The sequence below is a fragment of the Lethenteron reissneri genome, unplaced genomic scaffold, assembly GCF_015708825.2.
Source record: "Lethenteron reissneri isolate LAM-NWPU_2019-01 unplaced genomic scaffold, ASM1570882v1 scaffold_1639, whole genome shotgun sequence".
NCBI classification, from domain to species: Eukaryota; Metazoa; Chordata; class Hyperoartia; order Petromyzontiformes; family Petromyzontidae; genus Lethenteron; species Lethenteron reissneri.
This window is the reverse complement of record NW_026891376.1, coordinates 1,329,808-1,351,303: the sequence shown is the minus strand read 5'-3', so window position 1 is coordinate 1,351,303 and position 21,496 is coordinate 1,329,808. Positions and strand designations below refer to the sequence as shown.

General features: G+C 45.8%; 1 protein-coding gene across 3 annotated transcripts in view; it reads left to right on the top strand.

Annotated features, from left to right (window-relative positions):
- The window catches only part of LOC133362991 (sialate O-acetylesterase-like), a 60,298-nt gene extending 51,291 nt beyond the window's left edge, over positions 1-9,007 (top strand). For all 3 annotated transcript variants that reach the window (XM_061581976.1, XM_061581974.1, XM_061581975.1), the window contains exons 12-14: positions 80-3,936; positions 5,223-5,418; positions 6,021-9,007. In XM_061581976.1, the coding sequence (XP_061437960.1) occupies positions 80-334 (255 nt within the window). In that variant the 3' untranslated portion in view covers positions 335-3,936; positions 5,223-5,418; positions 6,021-9,007. The remainder of the gene's footprint in view (positions 1-79; positions 3,937-5,222; positions 5,419-6,020) is intronic.
- The last annotated feature ends 12,489 nt before the right edge of the window (positions 9,008-21,496 follow it).

Sequence of the window (21,496 nt, the reverse complement as noted above, 5' to 3'; positions counted from 1 at the left end):
TTCCTCTCCTTTCCTCCATCCTCTCTGAACGTCTACCCTCTTTTTCCCCTCCCATCCTCTACTCTCCTCTCAATCGCAGATCTGCTGTTCTCAAGTGCTCAGTCAGTGTCTGGACCCAGACTGGCAACGAGCTCCAATCCTCTACGTACAAGACCACAGTGTCTTCCTCGACATCTCCACCTGCATTGGCACCAACAGGGCCGTGACGTCTGTCCGCTATGCTTGGTCTAACTGGCCGTGTGAACTCCACGCTTGTGCCCTCTATGGAGAGGAGCCTACCGCACTACCAGCACCCCCCTTCATAATGGCCGTGCCGTCAGAGGGGGGTTTATAATGGCAGTGTCGGGGGAATTTAAAGCGGTAGTGTCGGGGAGATTTATAACAGGGGTGTGGGTAGGGGGTTCCTAACGGTTGTTTTCATGGGGCCCTTCAGGGCCATGTTGGCGGGTTCATAAAGACCATGTCGGTGGGTTTCTTAAGGCCTTAGCAGCAAAGCTGTCCTCTCTTCTGTGGTGGAGTCTGCTGGACCCCGACTAGGGTCGCCCACCTTCCCCACAGATCAAGACCGTAATACATATTGCTAGATCGACACTGCACAGTATATCACAATTAAATTCCACACATTACCAGTACCATAAATATCTGTATAAAACAATTCCTGTCGCCAACAATGTTGTATATTGGCCTTTTCCAAAAAATAATTTTAAAATGTGATGTTTATTTTGAATTTCATAGTTCCTTGTAGACATGTGCATTCATTACGTTGTGAGTTGAAATACCAGATGGGGCAAACAACTAATTAGGACTAGTGAGACATTGGAAATCAGAACAGGCTTGATAGCTTGGGATGATAATAAGTAGCACGAACCTGTCAAACTCTTTCCTTGATCGAACACAGACATTACCAGAAAGACCATGAATGGGCACTATGCTGCTTTTAAAGTGCCCATGATAGGAAACCTGCCACACTCAACATCTTGAGCTGTTTAAATTAGTAACAAGTCTTGGCATTTGTGATGACCGCATATGAATATTCAAAAACATCATGGTATTACATTGTGACCTTGATGATATGATGTATCACTACATGACAATGCAGCCAAGGGCCAAAAGGCGAAATATTACCATTTTGCATGATCTTATTAAAATTCACGATCATAAAAAAGTGCTATAAGGTCTGGGTTACGCATGTGAAAATTGACAATAGAATTATGTCAGTTCATGATGAAGTGTTGATCAGGAGCATTCAGGCCAATATGTAGATGTTTATGCTAATTTTCCACGACCAAATAATTTATATGTATTCAAGGGTGTATAACCGGAGCCACGCCCGACCGCCTTTGTCTCTCCAGTGGTGATCTTTACATGCAGCATCATGTATTCATTTTATGGCTGAGTCGACCTTGGGGGAAGGGGGGTGGGAACCAGGACCAGTTCAGATAACCGCTACTGCCAACCAGGCTCAATAGGAGAGGAGAAACAAGACATAAACGAGATAGGGAGGCTGTTTTCACACCTCAATGCATGTGCGACACAACAACAGACATACACCATGGGATAACCAAAACTAAGAGCGAACTTTCATTAGCCAATAGACTTTCATTAGGTCGGTATTCACACAGATCTTGAGATGACCTCCGAAGGGCAGGAGAGCGGAAACAGGAACGAGTTTATGACTCCAGAATGTCTGCAGAGCCAAAATCAGAGATTAACTCAGGATGATCGTATGGATGCTCGAGGGTGTGACTAGGAGCAGCTTCATACTCTTAAATGGCCTCGGGAATAAATTAAATAAGGCAGATATTTCTATATAACAAGACAAACATCACATTAATCAGTCTTGCAAGCGCAAAGGCTCCGAGTATCAAAGAGTTTGAGTCTTGCTAAGGCAGACTAAAGAGTGTTCCTGAAAGCTGTTCAATGTTTCTTTATATTCTTCTTTACATGTTGAGTCTCTTGCAGTCAAACTCTGTATAGTTGTTTTGCGAGGAAAATCATTGATAAGCATCCATAGTGGATCCTCATACAGCCTTCCCTTCTACAAAGATATTCTGAGTAGCATACTATTGAGGTGCAAATGAATATTCTTTATATAAAACAGTACTCAGGTCAGAGGTGCCAGGGAATTTGTTGGCAACACGTCTATTGCGGCATAAAGCAACTTACTCAAGTGGATATTTGAGTTACGCACCAATATTAAGTGTGCACAGAAATATTGTTCAAGCTATAGACTGGAGAGCTCTGTTTGTAGTCAAGTCAGCCTGACTGACATTGCATGAGGTGTGAAGAGGCTTGGAGTGTGTCCAAATTGTCAGGTGCAGTTTCTACCTGAACCTGTGACTGTCTGCACGCCGTTGACCTCCGAGCGTGGACTGCAAAGGGTGCTCACAAACCAAGACTAGTGGTGACCAACTCACAATGTGTCAGGGCAAGTGTCGCGACGTGCGACCAACCTGCTGATGAGCAACCTGCATGCCGGCCAGCGAGGCCGCAGTGTGTCTAAGCTGCAGATCAAGCGTGACGTGCAGACAATCCTATGAACAAGCAGCAGGCAGCATGGTCGCAGCACCCTCCAGCAGTAGACCAAGCCTACTATTCAGCAGTAATTTCTGGTAGAGAAGTTAGAAGATGAACACTGACTTATATACTCACTCATCATATAACCACACTCCTTACAGATTGTGATGCCAACCTCGCACAAGCACACATGAATTGACTCACACCCATTCTGCACATCTTAATTAGTTAATTGCATGTACAACTGCCACCTTGACACACACACACCCACTCTACATCACGCATTCGATCATTGAGGCTTTTCAAACCATTTAGTATGCATTTATGAGCACGTATGTCTGCATGAATACTGTTATTTTGAGGTGTCAGCCTGGTTTACTTCTTTTATAGCATAATTTTGTGATTTGATCATTGATACTTTTCTAACCATTTAGCATGAATTGACGAGTACGTATATTTGCATGTGTACTATAGTGCCACACTCAATTTTTCGATGTCAATCTAAGTTCATATCAATGTTGCTTCGATTAAAAAGAGTCTGAGTGCTTCCTTCCTAACTCGTGCCTCATATTTCTCAATTTTGAGAACTGTATCCTGCGGTAATATCTGATTTCTAAGACCTGACAATTGCCTGTAACTGATAAAAAGATAATCAGTAAATGTTATCACGATTGATTTATACCCCTAGACAATGTAAAAGCCAATAATAACTTATTTTTGGTTCTTTCGGTAAAGTCATGTAGAAGAGAAATTATAAAATAATACAAATAAAACATTTTTCGGTAAAGTCACGTAGAAGGAAAATAATAAATACTTTTTTTTATTTGTATTATTAAAAAAAACATTTATTTGTATTATTTTATTACTTCTCTTCTACGTGACTTTACCGAAAGAACCAAGAATATGAATCCCTGCAGTCACGAAAGTTTTACGTCAATAATAACTTGTTAACGTGCCAATCTATTGTTTGATTTAATTAAATAAATTATCTTGAATTCATAGAGTCGAAATAACTATCCATTACAATTGACAATAATCGCTCCTGATCATATGCGTAAAAATCGTTAACCCGATATAAACACATTATTAAATAGGAAGAGAGTTGGTAGTCAATATTTAACACAAGTGCAACATCTTCCTCTTTAAGCATGGGTCCTGGCTTTGTAATACATTGAACGCACCTGGTATGTAATCCTTGTAACACTCAGTGCTGTTCGTGGTTCTCTTCCCCTGTAATTCCTGAATGTGAGACCCCCCTGGTGGATGAATAGATACAGTTGCTGCTCACGTGAAACGAGGAGGCGTTTGGTGGTTGATGGATCTGAGGGGGGGAGTCCGATGGAAGGAGGACAATGCACACTCACACGTGGAGACGGGGATCCACGATGAAAGACTACTTTGGAGGAATAGTGATCATGTGTTAAGTGGTTTTTCACAATCCTTCTTGGCGATGATTTTTAGTAATGTTTCACGTGGTAACACCTTGGGGGTATTATGAGTAATGCATCACGTGGTAAAACTGTAGGGGTATTGTGAGTAATGTATCACGTGGTAACACTGGGAGGGGGGGTATTGTGAGTAATGCATCACATGGTAACACTGTAGGGGTATTGTGAGTAATGCATCACGTGGTAACACCTTGGGGGTATTATGAGTAATGCATCACGTGGTAACACTGGGGGGGGGGGTATTGTGAGAAATGAATCACGTGGTAACGCTGGAGGTATTGTGAGTAATGCATCACATGGTAACACTGTAGGGGTATTGTGAGTAATGTATCACGTGGTAACACCTTGGGGGTATTATGAGTAATGCATCATGTGGTAACACTGGGGGGGGGGTATTGTGAGAAATGAATCACGTGGTAACGCTGGAGGTATTGTGAGTAATGCATCACATGGTAACACTGTAGGGGTATTGTGAGTAATGTATCACGTGGTAACACTGGGAGGGGGGGTATTGTGGGGGCCTTAACCCACTGACATGTAAGGTCGATTTTTGCAACTCGGGAAGGGAATGACATAGCGAGTTGAAAAAAGTCACGTTGACTTAGAAATTCCAGACAGCATAAGCTGTGCAAATTTCATAACGCCAGAGCTCAGCGTTCGAGAGTTTTTGCTGCTTCACACAAACAAACAGATGGATTTTCTGCTTTTTAATTAAGATGACTCCTCTCCCTTCTTTCCCCTCCCCTCCTCTATCTAGCCAACTGACGGGCAGGCCTGCACAAAAAGCAGACTTCATCGTGCACTTGAAGTGCGCCCTTCATAGAGGAGACTCCATAGAGGCTAGCTGGCCTCTAGGAAATGCACATTGCTTTCCAAATAGTATAACAATCTGAGGAGCAAGCGGTGCAATGTAGATTATAATAGGAATTAGCTGCTCAGAAAATATCCAAAACTCTACCATTTTGCCGCAGATATTTTGATCACTGACCCCGTGGACAACAGGAGTTTCCGCAAACTGCGGGGTTGCCTTGACTTAAAGGAATTTTCTGATTGTTGGAGAGCAAATTGATGGAGTTCTGCTGTGTATAATATACAGTGCAGTATATAATATAATTTAGTGTAGTAAATAGTGTTGTGTAGTATGTAATGTAGTGTATAGTATTAAATAGTGTAGTATATAACGTAGTGTAGAATAGTACAGTATATAATGTAGTGTAGTATATATTAATTTAATATATGATGTATCACTCTGTGTAGGATCCACCCGCGCTACAAGCAGGAGGTTGCCTCCCGTCTGCTGCTAGGTGCACTGGCTGTTGCCTACAATCACAGTTCCTCCATATTCCAGGGCCCCTTCCCAGAGGTGGCCACTGTGAACCTGAAATCCCAGATGCTCGTCATCAAATATGGACAGAAGCTGATCCACCGCAAATGGGGACGGGGTGACTTTCAGGTCAGAGGTCATATTACATGATGTTTGTGTTATCGGTTTCGTATACCTTTGTTGTTGTGTATTACTATACACAACAACCGCCCCCTCTGTCTATTTAAGGCCACCCCACAGAGACGATCACTCCTCTCTGTACCTGGGTTGCTCTCTCTATGTATCTTGGTCATATCTGTCTGCTTATATGTCTGTCTATAGTTTTCTGGTTAGATTCTATGTCGCTATTTCATTATACCTGATGATGATTGCTTGTGTTGCAATCGAAACGTCGTATGCTATTATTTAATTTATTATTTTATCTTTATACTTGACTTTACCGAAAAAACCAAAGAATAATTCCTGCAGTCACGAAAGCTCCAAAATTAAGATTGTGTATTACTATTTTATCGCATTTTTTAAGTGCTTTGCTATCTTCCAGTACGATCAAAGATCGTTTATTTTTCAACTCAATTCAATGCACATTACCCTGCTGCAAGTTTCTAAGCATTGTATAATCATAATCTCTCTCCTCCCCCCTATTCTTCCTCCTTTCCTCTCCTTTCCTCCATCCTCTCTGAACGTCTACCCTCTTTTTCCCCTCCCATCCTCTACTCTCCTCTCAATCGCAGATCTGCTGTTCCCAAGTGCTCAGTCAGTGTCTGGACCCAGACTGGCAACGAGCTCCAATCCTCTACGTACAAGACCACAGTGTCTTCCTCGACATCTCCAACTGCATTGGCACCAACAGGGCCGTGACGTCTGTCCGCTATGCTTGGTCTAACTGGCCGTGTGAACTCCACGCTTGTGCTCTCTATGGAGTGGAGCCTACCGCACTACCAGCACCCCCCTTCATAATGGCCGTGCCGTCAGAGAGGGGTTTATAATGGCAGTGTCGGGGGAATTTAAAGCGGTAGTGTCGGGGAGATTTATAACAGGGGTGTGGGTAGGGGGTTCCTAACGGTTGTTTTCATGGGGCCCTTCAGGGCCATGTTGGCAGGTTCATAATGACCATGTCGGTGGGTTTCTTAAGGCCTTAGCAGCAAAGCTGTCCTTCCTTCTCTGGTGGAGTCTGCAGGACCCCGACTAGGGTCGCCACCTTTCCCACAGATCAAGACCGTAATACATATTGTTATATCGACACTGCACAGTATATCACAATTAAATTCCACACATTACCAGTACCATAAATATCTATATAAATCAATTCCTGTCGCCAACACTGTTGTATATTGGCCTTTTCCAAATTTTTTTTAAAAAATGTGATGCTTATTTTGAATGTCATAGTTCCTTGTAGACATGTGCATTCATTGCGTTGTGAGTTGAAAAACCAGATGGGGCAAACAACCAATTAGGACTAGTGAGACATTGGAAATCAGAACAGGCTTTATAGCTTGGGATGATAATAAGTGGCACGAACCTGTCAAACTCTTTCCTTGATCGAACACAGACATTACCAGAAAGACCATGAATGGGCACTATGCTGCTTTTAAAGTGCCCATGATAGGAAACCTTCCACACTCAACATCTTGAGCTGTTTAAATTAGTAACAAGTCTTGGCATTTGTGATGATCGCATATGACTATTCCAAAACATCATGGTATTACATTGTGACCTTGATGATATGATGTACCACTACATGACAATGCAGCCAAGGGCCAAAAGGTTAAATATTACCATTTTGCATGATCTTATTAAAAATCACGATCATAAAAAAAAATGTGCTATAAGGTCTGGGTTACGCATGTGAAAATTGATAATAGAATTATGTCAGTTCATGATGAAGTGTTGATCAGGAGCATTCAGGCCAATATGTAGATGTTTATGCTAATTTTCCACGACCAAATAATTTATATGTATTCAAGGGTGTATAACCGGAGCCACGCCCGACCGCCTTTGTCTCTCCAGTGGTGATCTTTACATGCAGCATCATGTATTCATTTTATGGCTGAGTCGACCTTGGGGGAAGGGGGGTGGGAACCAGGACCAGTTCAGATAACCGCTACTGCCAACCAGGCTCAATAGGAGAGGAAAAACAAGACATAAACGAGAGAGGGAGGCTGTTTTCACACCTCAATGCACGTGCGACACAACAACAGACACACACCATGGCATAACCAAAACTAAGAGCGAACTTTCATTAGCCAATAGACATCACAAGAGTAATTAAAGTAGGTCGGTATTCACACAGATCTTGAGATGACCTCCGAAGGGCAGGAGAGCGGTAACAGGAACGAGTTTATGACTCCAGAATGTCTGCAGAGCCAAAATCAGAGATGAACTCAGGATGATCGTATGGATGCTCGAGGGTGTGACTAGGAGCAGCTTCATACTCTTAAATGGTCTCGGGAATAAATTAAATAAGGTAGATATTTCTATATAACAAGACAAACATCACATTAATCAGTCTTGCAACGGCAAAGGCTCCGAGTATCAAAGAGTTTGAGTCTTGCTAAGGCAGACTAAAGAGTGTTCCTGAAAGCTGTTCAATGTTTCTTTATATTCTTCTTTACATGTTGAGTCTCTTGCAGTCAAACTCTGTATAGTTGTTTTGCGAGGAAAATCATTGATAAGCATCCATAGTGGATGCTCATACAGCTCTCCCTTCTACAAAGATATTCTGAGTAGCATACTATTGAGGTGCAAATGAATATTCTTTAAATAAAACAGTATTCAGGTCAGAGGTGCCAGGGAATTTGTTGGCAACACGTCTATTGCGGCATAAAGCAACTTACTCAAGTGGATATTTGAGTTATGCACCAATATTAAGTGTGCACAGAAATATTGTCCAAGCTATAGGCTGGAGAGCTCTGTTTGTAGTTAAGTCAGCCTGACTGACATTGCATGAGGTGTGAAGAGGCTTGGAGTGTGTCCAAATTGTTAGGTGCAGTTTCCTCCTGAACCTGTGGCTGCCTGCACGCCGTTGACCTCCGAGCGTGGACAGCAAAAGGTGCTCACAAACCAAGACTAGTGGTGACCAACTCGCAATGTGTCAGGGCAAGTGTCGCGACGTGCGACCAACCTGCTGATGAGCAACAAGCGTGCCGGCCAGCGAGGCTGCAGTGTGTCTAAGCTGCAGATCAAGCCTGGCGTGCAGACAATCCTATGAACAAGCAGCAGGCAGCATGGTCGCAGCACCCTCCAGCAGTAGACCAAGGCTACTTTTCATCAGTAATTTCTGGTAGAGAAGTTAGAAGATAAACACTGACGTACATACTCACTCATCATATAACCACACTGCTTACAGATTGTGATGCCAACCTCGCACAAGCACACATGAATTGACTCACACCCATTCTACATATCTTAATTAGTTAATTGCATGTACAATTGCCACCTTGACACACACACACACTCCACATCACGCATTCGATCATTGAGGCTTTTCTAACCATTTGGTATGCATTTATGAGCACGTATGTCTGCATGAATACTGTTATTTTGAGGTGTCAGTCTGGTTTATTTCTTTAATAGCATAATTTTGTGATTTGATCATTGATACTTTTCTAACCATTTAGCATGAATTGATGAGTACGTATATTTGCATGTGTACTATAGTGCCACTCTATTTTTCGATGTCAATCTAAGTTCATATCAATGTTGCTTCTATTAAAAAGAGTCTGAGTGCTTCCTTCCTAACTCGTGCCTCATATTTCTCAATTTTTAGAACTGTTCCTGCGGTAAGATCTGAATTCTGAGACCTGACAATTGCCTATAACTGATAAAAAGATAATCAGTAAATGTTATCACGAATGATATATACCCCTAGACAATGTAAAAGCCAATAATAACTTATTCTTGGTTCTTTCGACCCCGTCGATTACCTGGGCCAGGACAGCCCCAATGCCCATGTCATTGGCGTCGGTGTCGAGGAGGAACGGTTTAGAGAAGTGTGGATACCCCAAGGGCGGCGCATCCGCCAAGGCCGCGCGAAACGCCACAAAGGCGGCTTCCTCCTCAACCCCCCAGCAAAAATTTTTACCCTTGGCGGAGAGTGCGTGCAGTGGCTTCACAATTGTCGCAAAATCGCGGACAAACCGGCGGTAGTATGATGCGAAGCCCATGAAACTACGCACCTCAGCAACAGATGTAGGAGTTGGCCATGTCCGGACTAAAGCTGTCTTTTCCGGATCCGTGGCAACACCTGATGCACTTACATTGTGTCTCAAATACTTCACCGATGGTTGCAACAAGTGACATTTTTGTGGTTTGAATTTCAAGCCCGCGGCACGCACTTTGACGAACACTGCCTCAAGGCATCGCAAGTGCTCGTCAAACGTACGTCCGAAAACAATCACGTCGTCCAAGTAGATTAAACGAGATTCCCACTGCAGCCCCGCCAAGACAATCTCCATGAGACGCTGGAAGGTGGCTGGGGCCGAATGGAGACCCATAGGAAGCCGATTGAATTGGAACAGCCCCTGAGGTGTGCGGAATGCTGTCTGGGGTCTAGAGGCCTCGTCCAGTGGCAATTGCCAGAAGCCTGAGAACAAGTCTAGGGTCGAAAGAACCGCGCACCCGAGAGAGCATCCAGGGAATCATCCATCGAGGTAATGGATATGCATCAGCTACCGAGATCTTGTTTCATTTACGCACATCTCATAAACTGCAGAGTGGACATGATCTTTCTCCACAGGACTAAGGTGGTGAGAATTTAGCCGAAAAGGGTCCGAATCGCCCGTATCAATGTGATGTTCCAAGAGAGAGGTATGACCCAGATCGAATTTACTTTGGCTGAACACATCGGTGAACCTGACGATGAGTTTGCAGAGCCGCTGGCGCTCCTCGGAGGACAACGAGGCGTTCTCGTTGCACAACGCATCCACCCATGATGCGTTGGTCCTCCCTGGAGGCAACACGTCCACCATGACCCCTCCCGGCGGCCAAGTGATGTCGGGAGGAGGGCCCGGGGTGGCGTGCGCCAACACGGCACTGACCGGGACTACGATCGGCGCGGGCCCCGAATTCAGGATCTGCAGAAAAGGCTCCTGGCCCGCCGACACGGCCGTGAAAGCACCCACCAACCCTATCGAACCTCGAAAAATAATTGGAGGAAGACAGGAGAATGCCTGTCTCCGGGAACTCCAATCTTAATGGCCCGTGCAGCCTGAGGGGTAGCAGGACTTGCGACCCTGGTGGGACCGTGACAGACATTGTAGTCAAAGCCCGCACACTAGCGGCTAGAGGACCCAAGGCCGAGGGAGATCGCAGGAACCGCAATCGCTCCCCCGACGGCATCTCTACGCACCCTTGGTCGACCAGGATACGTACGAGCATCCTAGCCAGAAAATCGGTCCTCAAGAGGTACGGCACGGCCAAGGTCCTGGAGACCAAAATGGGCCTGACCAATTCGATTTCGCCGATCGCCACCGACGCGGCGACGTGGCCCAAGATGCCGAGGCTACCGCAGTTAGTGGCCACACAAGCCCCGCGAACTGGCCGCAATGGCCCAACGCTGCGTGGCAATAAGTGAAAAATGGTCTCCGAGACCATGGTGGCAGACGCACCCGTGTCCATCAGGATCCGCACCTCGACCCCTTGCACATGCCCTACAACGGCCGAGGACCTCGCAGCGGAGGCCACAACGCGATGCGCGAGGGCCTTCCACTAGTGAGTCCATTTGGGCCACCCAACCGACGGCTCCAACCCCGCAAAACCCGAGCCTGAACCCCCAGAGAAGACCCCTGGAGGATGGGCCCTAACCCCGCTAGATGTGAGGTGAGGAAAGCGGTCGTGCGATAGATCCGTCGCGACTCGCCTGTGACCCCGGAGGTCCCGTCGTCGGAGACCTGGTTGTGGCAGAAGAAGTCCTCGAGAAGGCCCCAGGGGCGTTGTTGCAGCCCCGTTCGAAGTGGCCCTGCTAGCCACAGCGTAAGCAGATCCCCCACCCCGCGGCCTGCGGACGAGGAGGACCCGACCACCACTGCCTCTCCGACCGGCGCTCCGCGGCCCCCCACCCACGGTGGTCGTAGGCTGCTACGGCTGTGATGGTGTCTTACCCCTGAGGTGCCGTCGCCGCAGCTGGCACGGGAACCCCCACGCACGCTGCCACCGCGGTTGGCCATTGCAGCGTGAGGTGTGCTTGAATGTTCTGCGCGACGGCCAACGTGATCCTGGACTCCTCGGCGATGGACAACATGATGCCCAGCTCCCCCACAATAAATAAATCACTCGGACTTGGAATGTGCCCGATGTGGTCAGACCTCGAAAGCCAAGCAGATCTGAGCTTGGACAGTGCCTGGATAGGTGCCCACCATGCACAAACAGGTTGTCATAGGGCTGCGGGGCCACGTTGTGTTTATATCCAGTTGTATTGTACGTCTATGCTGCCCACCTTTACCAAACCACACTGACCAGCCAGGGTGAAGTATGGTTAAACGGCCTCCACAACCAGGAAGGCGTGAGGAGGCCCTCCTCCAGCAGTGGATTTACAAAAGTTTCGACAGGCATTGTGCGGCGCTCATCTTCACCAGTCGAAATTCCACATTCCCATGGCAGGAACCATCTTTAACCACTGACGACTTTACATGGAGTGATAGTTATTTTACGACTGTAGAGATGACGATGGTTTGCCTATGTCAACCCTTTACCCTACAGTAAATGAAAGTATATGCATTGCTATCAGGGGAGGCAGGGGAAGCAGAGCCTCACCTGTCATACTCCAATGAAAATAGCTGTTACGAAAAGTGAAAATAATAACAAAATAAATATTAAGATTTTTCCATTGATATGTTATAAATATCATTTTTGTATGATTCCAATCATTTTTATAGTAAACATCGCCAAATTTGCGGAGCACCGCTGCAAATACAGGGAGAGACGAGAGGTGAGGCAGCGACGCGCTCAGCCTCCCCACTGATTGCGCAATCCCTCAAACTGGATGGAGCGCAGGCAATAAGCGCGTGCCTAAATTTCGATTTAAAGCTTTCGTGACTGCAGGGATTCATCTTCTTGGTTCTTTCGGTAAAGTCACATAGAAATAATAAAATAACAAAAATTAAACATAATTAAATAATTCACACGACGTTTCGGCCACAACGCAAGCAGCCGTCCTCAGGTGAAGAACAGGTCTGTCAGAAAGACAGCGTCTGAATGAACACCACCAGGCTTGGCAGCGTATATTTAAGCTAGTTTGGAGGGGGAAGAGCGCCTTGACAAAGGAATTTGCATATCAAGAGTAATTTAGCATATTTATGGGAAATGCAGGTATGTGATTAGTACTACTTATGCCCGTGCATTATGCAGGATTAGCAGCATCAAAGGGAGGGGATATGGGAAATGCAAGTATGTGATTAGTACTACTTATGCCCGTGCATTAAGCAGGATTAGCAGCATCAAAGGGAGGGGATAGGGGTAGCATTAATAAAGGGAAGGAGTGTTAATAGTATGTAGCTGCAAGTAACTAAAACCACCACGTAAACAACTAAAGTATAAACTACATAGTATCATCAGTATACTAAATATACTCTACAATAAGCTGAGTTATTAACAGTAAGTAATACATTACAATTCTACGTCGTAAAATATAATATGCTTCCATCTAAACTTTATTCTCTTACATCACACGAGTCTACACCGTACTATATACTGCCATAGACAAACCCAACATTAAATTATATACTGTATTGCTTTAAACCACCCTAAACCTTATACATTGTAATATTACACTATGTATTATTCTACCCACCAGAATGTATATCACACTGCTGTATATTCACTATACAATTACGATACTATATATTACTTTGTACGTTGTATTAAGCATATACATTTTAGACTATTTGTTATTATACACTGTACCATTGACCGTCGTGTGAAAGATTCTAAGAGGAAGCAACGAAATATGTCAAAGGGAGAGTAGTGGGAAGGAAACTTGCAGCGGGGCAAAGAATCCATTCCCTGCAAAGAATACAATGCCAGTGAGTGGAACGCGGTCTGAAAGTCACTGTAAACGTGAACACAATCAGTTAAGATCCTAAATGGTTTATTACGTCCTTCCAATGATTGCTAAGCCAGAATCCATCTTCTCGGTTGAAATTGTCTCTGTGTTTGTATATGTGGATCGCCTCATGAATTAATCTCTCATGGTAGCCAGATGGCTTGCAGAGAACCTCTGTCTTGGAGAAGTCAATATCATGTGAGCCCACTGAATTGTAACAGTGATCTGCCACGGCTGAGGTGTTTGTCCTACCGTGTTTCAAGTCTGCTTTATGTTCACGGATGCGGTCCGAGACATGTCGTTTGGTTTCTCCAATGTAACTGCTACCACAGAGGAAACTTAGTTTGTAGACGCCAGGGTACTATATGTCTGGAACCACATCTTTTACAGACAGGACCAGATCACGGATTTTATGTACTGTGTTGAATCGGACCTGGAACTTGTGTTTTATCAGGATTTTGGAAATCTTTTTTGTGACCCCAGCAATGTAGGGTAAATTGATGGTATTGAAAGGCTCCTCAACAGGATCCTTCTTGATGGTTGGAGTGATGGCTTTGCGGATTGTGTACTAGGAGTAACCATTAGCCTTAAGAGCTTGGCGTACGTGTTTGAGTTCACTGGCAATGTGTTCCTGGTTGGAGATGCATTGGGCTCTATGGTATAGAGTCTTGATGAGAGAATTTTTCTGGGATGGATGGTGGTGGGAATCCGGTTTTAGGTAAGCATCCATATGGGTGGCTTTCCTGTGGACAGAGTGGCTCATTGAACCATCAGGTCTCCTTTTAATTAGGACATCCAAAAAGGGTAGCTTGCCATCTTTTTCGACTTCCGTGGTGAATCTGATGGCTGGGTGTATGGAATTGATGTGGTCGAGAAATTGTTCTAGAGCAGGCCGGCCATATGGCCAGATGACAAAAGTGTCATCTACGTACCTCTTCCATAAGGTCGGGCGTAGAGTGGCAGTCTGGATGGCGTCAGTCTCAAATTTCTCCATGAAAACGTTGGCTACAACCGGAGATAGAGAGGAGCCCATTGGGGTGTCCTCAGTTTGTTTGTAGAAAGTTCCATTCCAGGTCAAGTATGTATTGGTTATGCAGTGTCTCACCAGGGGGGGTACCCCAGTATTCAGTCCTTGATGAACCAAGTCTTCAATGATTGCGATGGTGTCAGGAACAGGAACTTTGGTGAATAAGGAAACCACATCAAAACCGACAAGCAGGTCGTCTGGGGACAGGGAAATCCCCTTGATTGTCGATACCAGGACAGTAGAGTTTAGTACCGCAGAGATGGTTTTTCCAGTGAAAGGCCGTAGGATTTCAGACAAAAAACGAGCCAGTTTGTAGGTGGGGAGTTGATAGTAGAGACAATAGGACGAAGAGGTGTATTTTCTTTATGTATCTTTGGCAAGCCGTATAATCTTGGTGGCATGGCTGCAGAAGGTTTCAACGAGAACTGTTTGGTCTGATCAATTAATGCGGTTGAATCAGAAATGATTTTGTTCGTTTTAGTGACGAGGCTGTTCTTGGGGTCTCTTTTTATTTTTGTATAGCTGCCATCGTTGAGTAGTTCTTGAATAGTATAAAATGTATATGCTTAATACAATGTACAAAGTAATATATAGTATCGCAATTGTATAGTGAATATACAGCAGTGTGATATACATTAGGGTGGGTAGAATAATACATAGTGTAATATTACAATGTATAAGGTTTAGGGTGGTTTATAGCAATACAGTATATAATTTAATGTTGGGTTTGTCTATGGCAGTATATAGTACGGTGTAGACTCGTGTGATGTAAGAGAATAAAGTTTAGATGAAAGCATATTATATTTTTTACGACGTAGAATTGTAATGTATTACTTACTGTTAGTAACTCAGCGTATTATAGAGTATATTTAGTATACTGATGAAACTATGTAGTTTATACTTTAGTTGTTTACGTGGTGGTTTTAGTTACTGCAGCTACATACTATTAACACTCCTTCCCTTTATTAATGCTACCCCTATCCCCTCCCTTTGATGCTGCTAATCCTGCATAATGCACGGGCATAAGTAGTACTAATCACATACCTGCATTTCCCATATCCCCTCCCTTTGATGCTGCTAATCCTGCATAATGCACGGGCATAAGTAGTACTAATCACATACCTGCATTTCCCATATCCCCTCCCTTTGATGCTGCTAATCCTGCATAATGCACGGGCATAAGTAGTAATAATCACATACCTGCATTTCCCATATCCCCTCCCTTTGATGCTGCTAATCCTGCATAATGCACAGGCATAAGTAGTACTAATCACATACCTGCATTTCCCATAAATATGCTAAATTCCTCTTGATATGCAAATTCCTTTGTCAAGGTGCTCTTCCCCCTCCAACCCAGCTTAAATATACACTGCCAAGCCTGGTGGTGTTCATTCAGACGCTGTCTTTCTGACAGACCTGTTCAACACCTGAGGACGGCTGCTTGCGTTGTGGCCGAAACGTCGTGAGAATTATTTTATTATGTTTTATTTTTGTTATTTTATTATTTCCATTCTACGTGACTTTACCGAAAGAACCAAGAAGAAGCGCGTGCCTGTTACTATCTCTCTGTATGTCACCAATGTAATATTTGTAGACCCCTTCATTACATGTCCTCGCCTTCAATAGTCCAGGTAACTTATTTCACGTGTGTATTAAGATATTTAGGCTCGCTGGTCTCATAGAACTGCAATGAAAAAGCAGCAGGGGAGGCAGCTATTACATCTGCCTCATGTCTTGAGCCCATGTAATTGGCGCTCGCTCTACCTCCACGTGAGCTAGCTCTAGCAAAAAAAAATTCGAGCAGCTGCAAAAATGAAAAACGTTATATTTAACCTTAAAAATGTCTCAATTGGACTTTCAATCAAAACAGGGAGTGATAAACAATGGAATACCAATGCCTGAGCTGAAGGACCTACTTCAAACGAAGGGACAGAAAATAACACGGTCGTTTCAAATGGAGTTGTACCAACAATAAGACTGGCTGTGTGGCTGTGCTTCGAAGAATCGCCTTTACTGTTTTCCCTGCCTTCTGTTCCCCACTACCAACGTTTGGACTAATGCGGGATTTTGTGACTTGAAAAATCTACCAAGGAGCCTCAACAAACATGAAAAATCGACAAATCACATTCAAAGCCAAATTGCTTTACAAATTGAACCTGGTGCTCTCACATTCAGAAAAATGTATGCCTGAGTGTAAAAGCTTTTTAAAAGTTGAGGGACTTGTGACGTTTTTCAATAAGTTGACCAAGCGCATCCACCTACTGGACGATGTTGTGCAGCAACGTTTACCAAGAGCAGCGCCCACGAGATGGAGCTCAAATTCGAGACTAGTGCAGATGATCAGCATGTACCAATCTGATCTGCATGCTGTGTTCCGGATGATGAGCGAAAATCCCGATGGTTGGGACAATGACACGCTGCTGATGGCCGCCGGATATAATCTCTGGCTGTCAAAGCATCAACCTGCTGCTTCATGGCATGAGGGCATTTTTTATGAAACCGATGCACTCTTTCGTGTGCTGCAGAATAAAGTAATGGACATTAGATTCTGCTGTGCGCGAATCCGCGACAATGGGAGTTGTGGAACGCCAGAGACTAGAGTTTGAGCGTTTCTATGATCGATTCGAGCAGATATGCGTCACACTTGGCCTGACAGACAATGCCTGAATGATACAGCTGATCAGAGATGAGAGGAAAACAATTTTTATAACATTCTGGACACTATAAGTGTTCAAATGAAAGCTAAGTTTGATCATTTCGGTGAGCCAACTTTCCTTGGTTTGGTCGATTGCACGAAATTGTATTAAATGTCATAACATTTCGATGACACCAAACTGCAGAGTCTATCAAAATATGCAAGTTTGTTAGACTAAAGGCTGATCTTATCGGATTGTATAGTTCACAAATGGTGAGGAACGAATGCAAATCACCCGGACAGCTCCTCAGCTTTTTGGCCGAAAATGATCTGATGCAGATGGTTCCCAAGACGACAAAGTTACTCCAGCTGGTGCTCACTATACCAGCTACAACAGCGTCTGTTGAAAGGTCGTTCTCTGCTTTGAAACGACTCAAAACAGTCGGAATCGGACTGACCAAGGACGACTTTCATCCCTGGCAATCATCTATATTGAGACGTAGAGACTTTTAAAACATCTACAACATATTTGTCCAGAAGGATAGGCGATTGGCTTTAATTAACAAGTAAAGGTAAGACCATGCAATATATATTTTCATTAAGAATAGTGGAACTGTATTCGCCTATAAAACGTGAATTGAATACGTAACTTACCTGTATGCATGTGTTGTAAAGAATGCTGATATGAAATATGAAACACTAGCGGTGAGTACCCGGCGTTGCCCGGGCGAAAAAGGCAGACATGTAGTTACACACGCAAATCCATTGATACACACACATAGAGTTACACGCACAAATGGACTCGCACATTCATACATAGACTGAACAACAACCGCCATTCGCCAGTAAGTGGCGGTGACGTCACCACAACGCTTGTGCCAGGCTATGTGCACCTTGAGGCCACGTAAAGTGTCGAACGCCCGCTGGGAGGAGGTCACGGGGCAGACCCAGATGGCACAGGTCAACTGACTGAGACGACTGGCTGATGCACCACCTGTGCCCCCTATACTGCGGCAACTTGCTGTGCTTTAGCCACCCGGCACTCCGCTCATTGTTGTGAGCGTCGCTCCTCCGCCCTCCGTTGTTGTTGGAGGGCGACTGCCTCCAACTGGCCAATAGCGTCCTTCAGGAGGCTCCTCCACAGAGGCCGATCTTGACACGGCTGGTACCAGTCATCGGCAAGTTGACTCAGCTCCACGTCCTCCTGTACCACATCACTCCATGTCTTCTCTAGCCCGTGCCGGGCAGTTTAGCCCCCTCGATCTGGCCGAAAAAAAGATGTTTAGGCATGCGGTGTCTGGCCATGCGGGCTACATGACTCAGGCAACGCAGCCTTACCTGGCGGAGGAGCTAACCGATGGGACTTAGTCCACATTTTTAAAGGATTTGTGAGCTCCTCACACAATACAGCCTGGTTAAATCCAGGATGGATCGTAGGTAGACCATTCTAAAAGTTTCTAACCGGCGAAGATGTTCCATTAGGGGGGCGCAAGCGTAGAGAAGGGAGGGAATGACCGTGGCCGAGAAGACCTGGAGTTTCATGCGGAGCGAGAGACCAGGTAGCTTCCACACGGCGTAACACAGCTGATGAAAAGATAATGGCGCTCGACTGATTTGGAGTGAGACCTCTGCTGTTAAACCGGAGCCGGTCATGAGCACACTGGCCAGGCATGAGAATGTCGGCAATCTCTCCATAACTGCCGCATCACCAATTGTGAGTTGTGGGGGTGGATTGTTCGACGGTATAAAATCCCCAGGCAGGTGCTTCGTTTTGGTGTGGCTGATGGTAAGGCCCCACCTCTTGGTGGCAAGCTCCAGATTCAGCAGCAGCACATCGAATTCCTCCTCCGAGTGAGCAGCAATTAGCAGATCATCGGCATACATAACGTGGTTGAGCAATAGGGAGCCATCCCTTGACCGCACCCGGGCATCGATCAGCCTCCCATTGTATCTGTAGCAGATGGGAACTCTTCCGGTACAGGCATTGAAGGCTTGACGAACTACATGGTCCAAACATATGTAAAATAATGGGGGAGCCAGAGGACATCCCTGTTGCACCCCAAGGTGTAAAGGGAATGGCTCTGACTCACGGCCACGTAGTTAGACGCGGGGCTGCTCACCATCATGAAGGTCCTTAAGGATGGTGATCAGTGGGTCAGGGACTCGGAAAGCACAAAGAGCAACCCAGAGGCTAGGCCTACTGATGGTATCATAGGCCTTGAGCAGGTCAATAAAGCACATGCATGGACTAAGATGCACACATGGACCTACAGACACGCAAAGAAATGGAGTTACACTGACTAACATGGAGGCATGCACACACATCGACTAACACACACGCACATGGACTGAGACACACAAACACATATGGACTCACAAACACATAGACATGCACTTGAGATACACACACATTGCCGTACACACACATACACATGTGGACTATCACACATAGTGATCGACTTGAGATATACACACATGGCGTTACACACACATATATGGATGTACACACACACACCGACTCACACACAGCAATACGTGGACTTACACACACATTGACGTAAACACACATATGTACTTACACACACACATATGGACTAAGACACACACACATGGACTTAAAGACACGCATGGCTCTACACGCACACACATATGGACTCAAAGACACACACATTGACAGGCACAGCAATCCCCGATGATGGCACAGCTATCAGTATGGCAGTACTACGTATGAGGAAATAGCGTGACGTGAGCGATGGAAACAATAGAAATGTATTGAAGAAATAATCAGAAATGACAGACTGGCAGTAGAGCGTGGCAGCGTCATAAAAGCGCAGCAAAAAAAGGGAAAATTGAGCAACCTAAAAATCCAAAAAGAGTTTTGTGCACACAAACATAATTATTGTAACATGTCAACTTGTTTCATAATGGTAAACAATGAACGTGAGTTGTTATTTGCACGCAATATCTGGCAACGTATTTGTTTAATAATAATAAGCAATGAACGTGATAAATTATCTGCACACAAACATGATTATTGTAATGTTTGTCAACTAATGTGTTTAACAATAGAAAACAATGAACTTGAGTTGTTAGCGTAAGAAGCAAGGAACTTTGTACTTACCATAGGCATGTTGAGGCCTTGTGCCATGCGTAGCCCCCGTTCTGGCCTACATTGGCGAGGCGGCAGAGTTGGCACATTGCCAGGCTAGGTGCTGGGCCGCTACCCCCCCCCGCCCCCAGAATCCCCCGGGCGTGCAAGAATAATGCTATTGTAATGCGGTTGTAAACGGCCCTTCTGAGGTGCCGTCAGGGGGGGAGGAGTTAGGTCACGTGGGGGGGCAGAGGGGTTGAGTATAGAAGGAGGGGAACCGGAAGAGCAAGGGGAGTGACGGGGAACCAGGAACAGAGGAAGGCCACGAAGGGCGAAGCGGGGTGTGGCGAGATCGCCACGAACACGGGGGGAGCGAGGATCGGCACCGTTGGCCAGCGGTGACCGACCCGAAGCAGCGAGGAGGCTGCAGTCAGCAGCGGGGCTGCACAGAGAGGGTGGGCAGCGGGTCTGCATACAGTGACAGCCAGAGGGTCTGCACATAGGGGTAGCAGCAGGAGTCTGCATAGGGGTAGAAGCGAGTCTGCAGGGAGGAGGTTACAATAGATGAAGCAGAGAGTCAGAGGGGAGAGGAAGCTATAATAGCAGTGAATAGCCGGGGGCTACAAATACAGGAGTTATAACAGAGTGCCGTGTGGGTAAAGACGTGAACCTGAATAAAGACACGAAGACAGAAAGAAGTGTTCGAGTCCTTTTATTACACTGGAGTCAGAAGTGAAACGGCATGGCGAAACAACTGAGGAAGAAGAATATCCCATCTCCGGCGTCGGCTTCATCATCGGACGACGACGATCTTCCTCCTGAGGTCGGCTTCACTTCGGCGGAGGGAGAGATCCGTGAGGGCCCGGGTGTGGAGGAGGTTGCCGCTGCGTCCGACCCATCTGCGTTGAAGGACGAAGATTTGAGATGGACCCGGATGGCGGAGCAACTGGCGACCCTAAAAACCGTCATCACGGAGTTGTGTGACCTTGTCACGCCAAGGGCGGCGTTGGTAGGTGATGGTGGTGATCGGCAGGAGCCCGGGTCGTCTTCGATGGCGCCGCCATCGACCACGCGGCGTGAAGACGCCATCTTGGGCGTGGCGCACCACGGAAGGCGGGAAGCCGCCATTTTGGGGCCGCCACGAGGATCGTCCGCCATCTTGGCGACACCGCGTTGCGACGCCTTGCTGAACTTGCCGCCGGAAGAGTCGGTGACGGACGGAAGCAGGACAAGGAGCCGCAGTCGTCACCTTACAACTGTTAAGGAGTTCTCCATCGGGGGCGATTGGAGTGCGTTCGCTTGTCGATTTTTGGCGGCGGTACGAACGGCAAGGTGGACGGACGCCGAGGCGCTGGAGGTGCTTCCGACTCTCCTTGACGATGAGTCTGTTCGTTTTTTTCGCTCTATAAAAGCTGC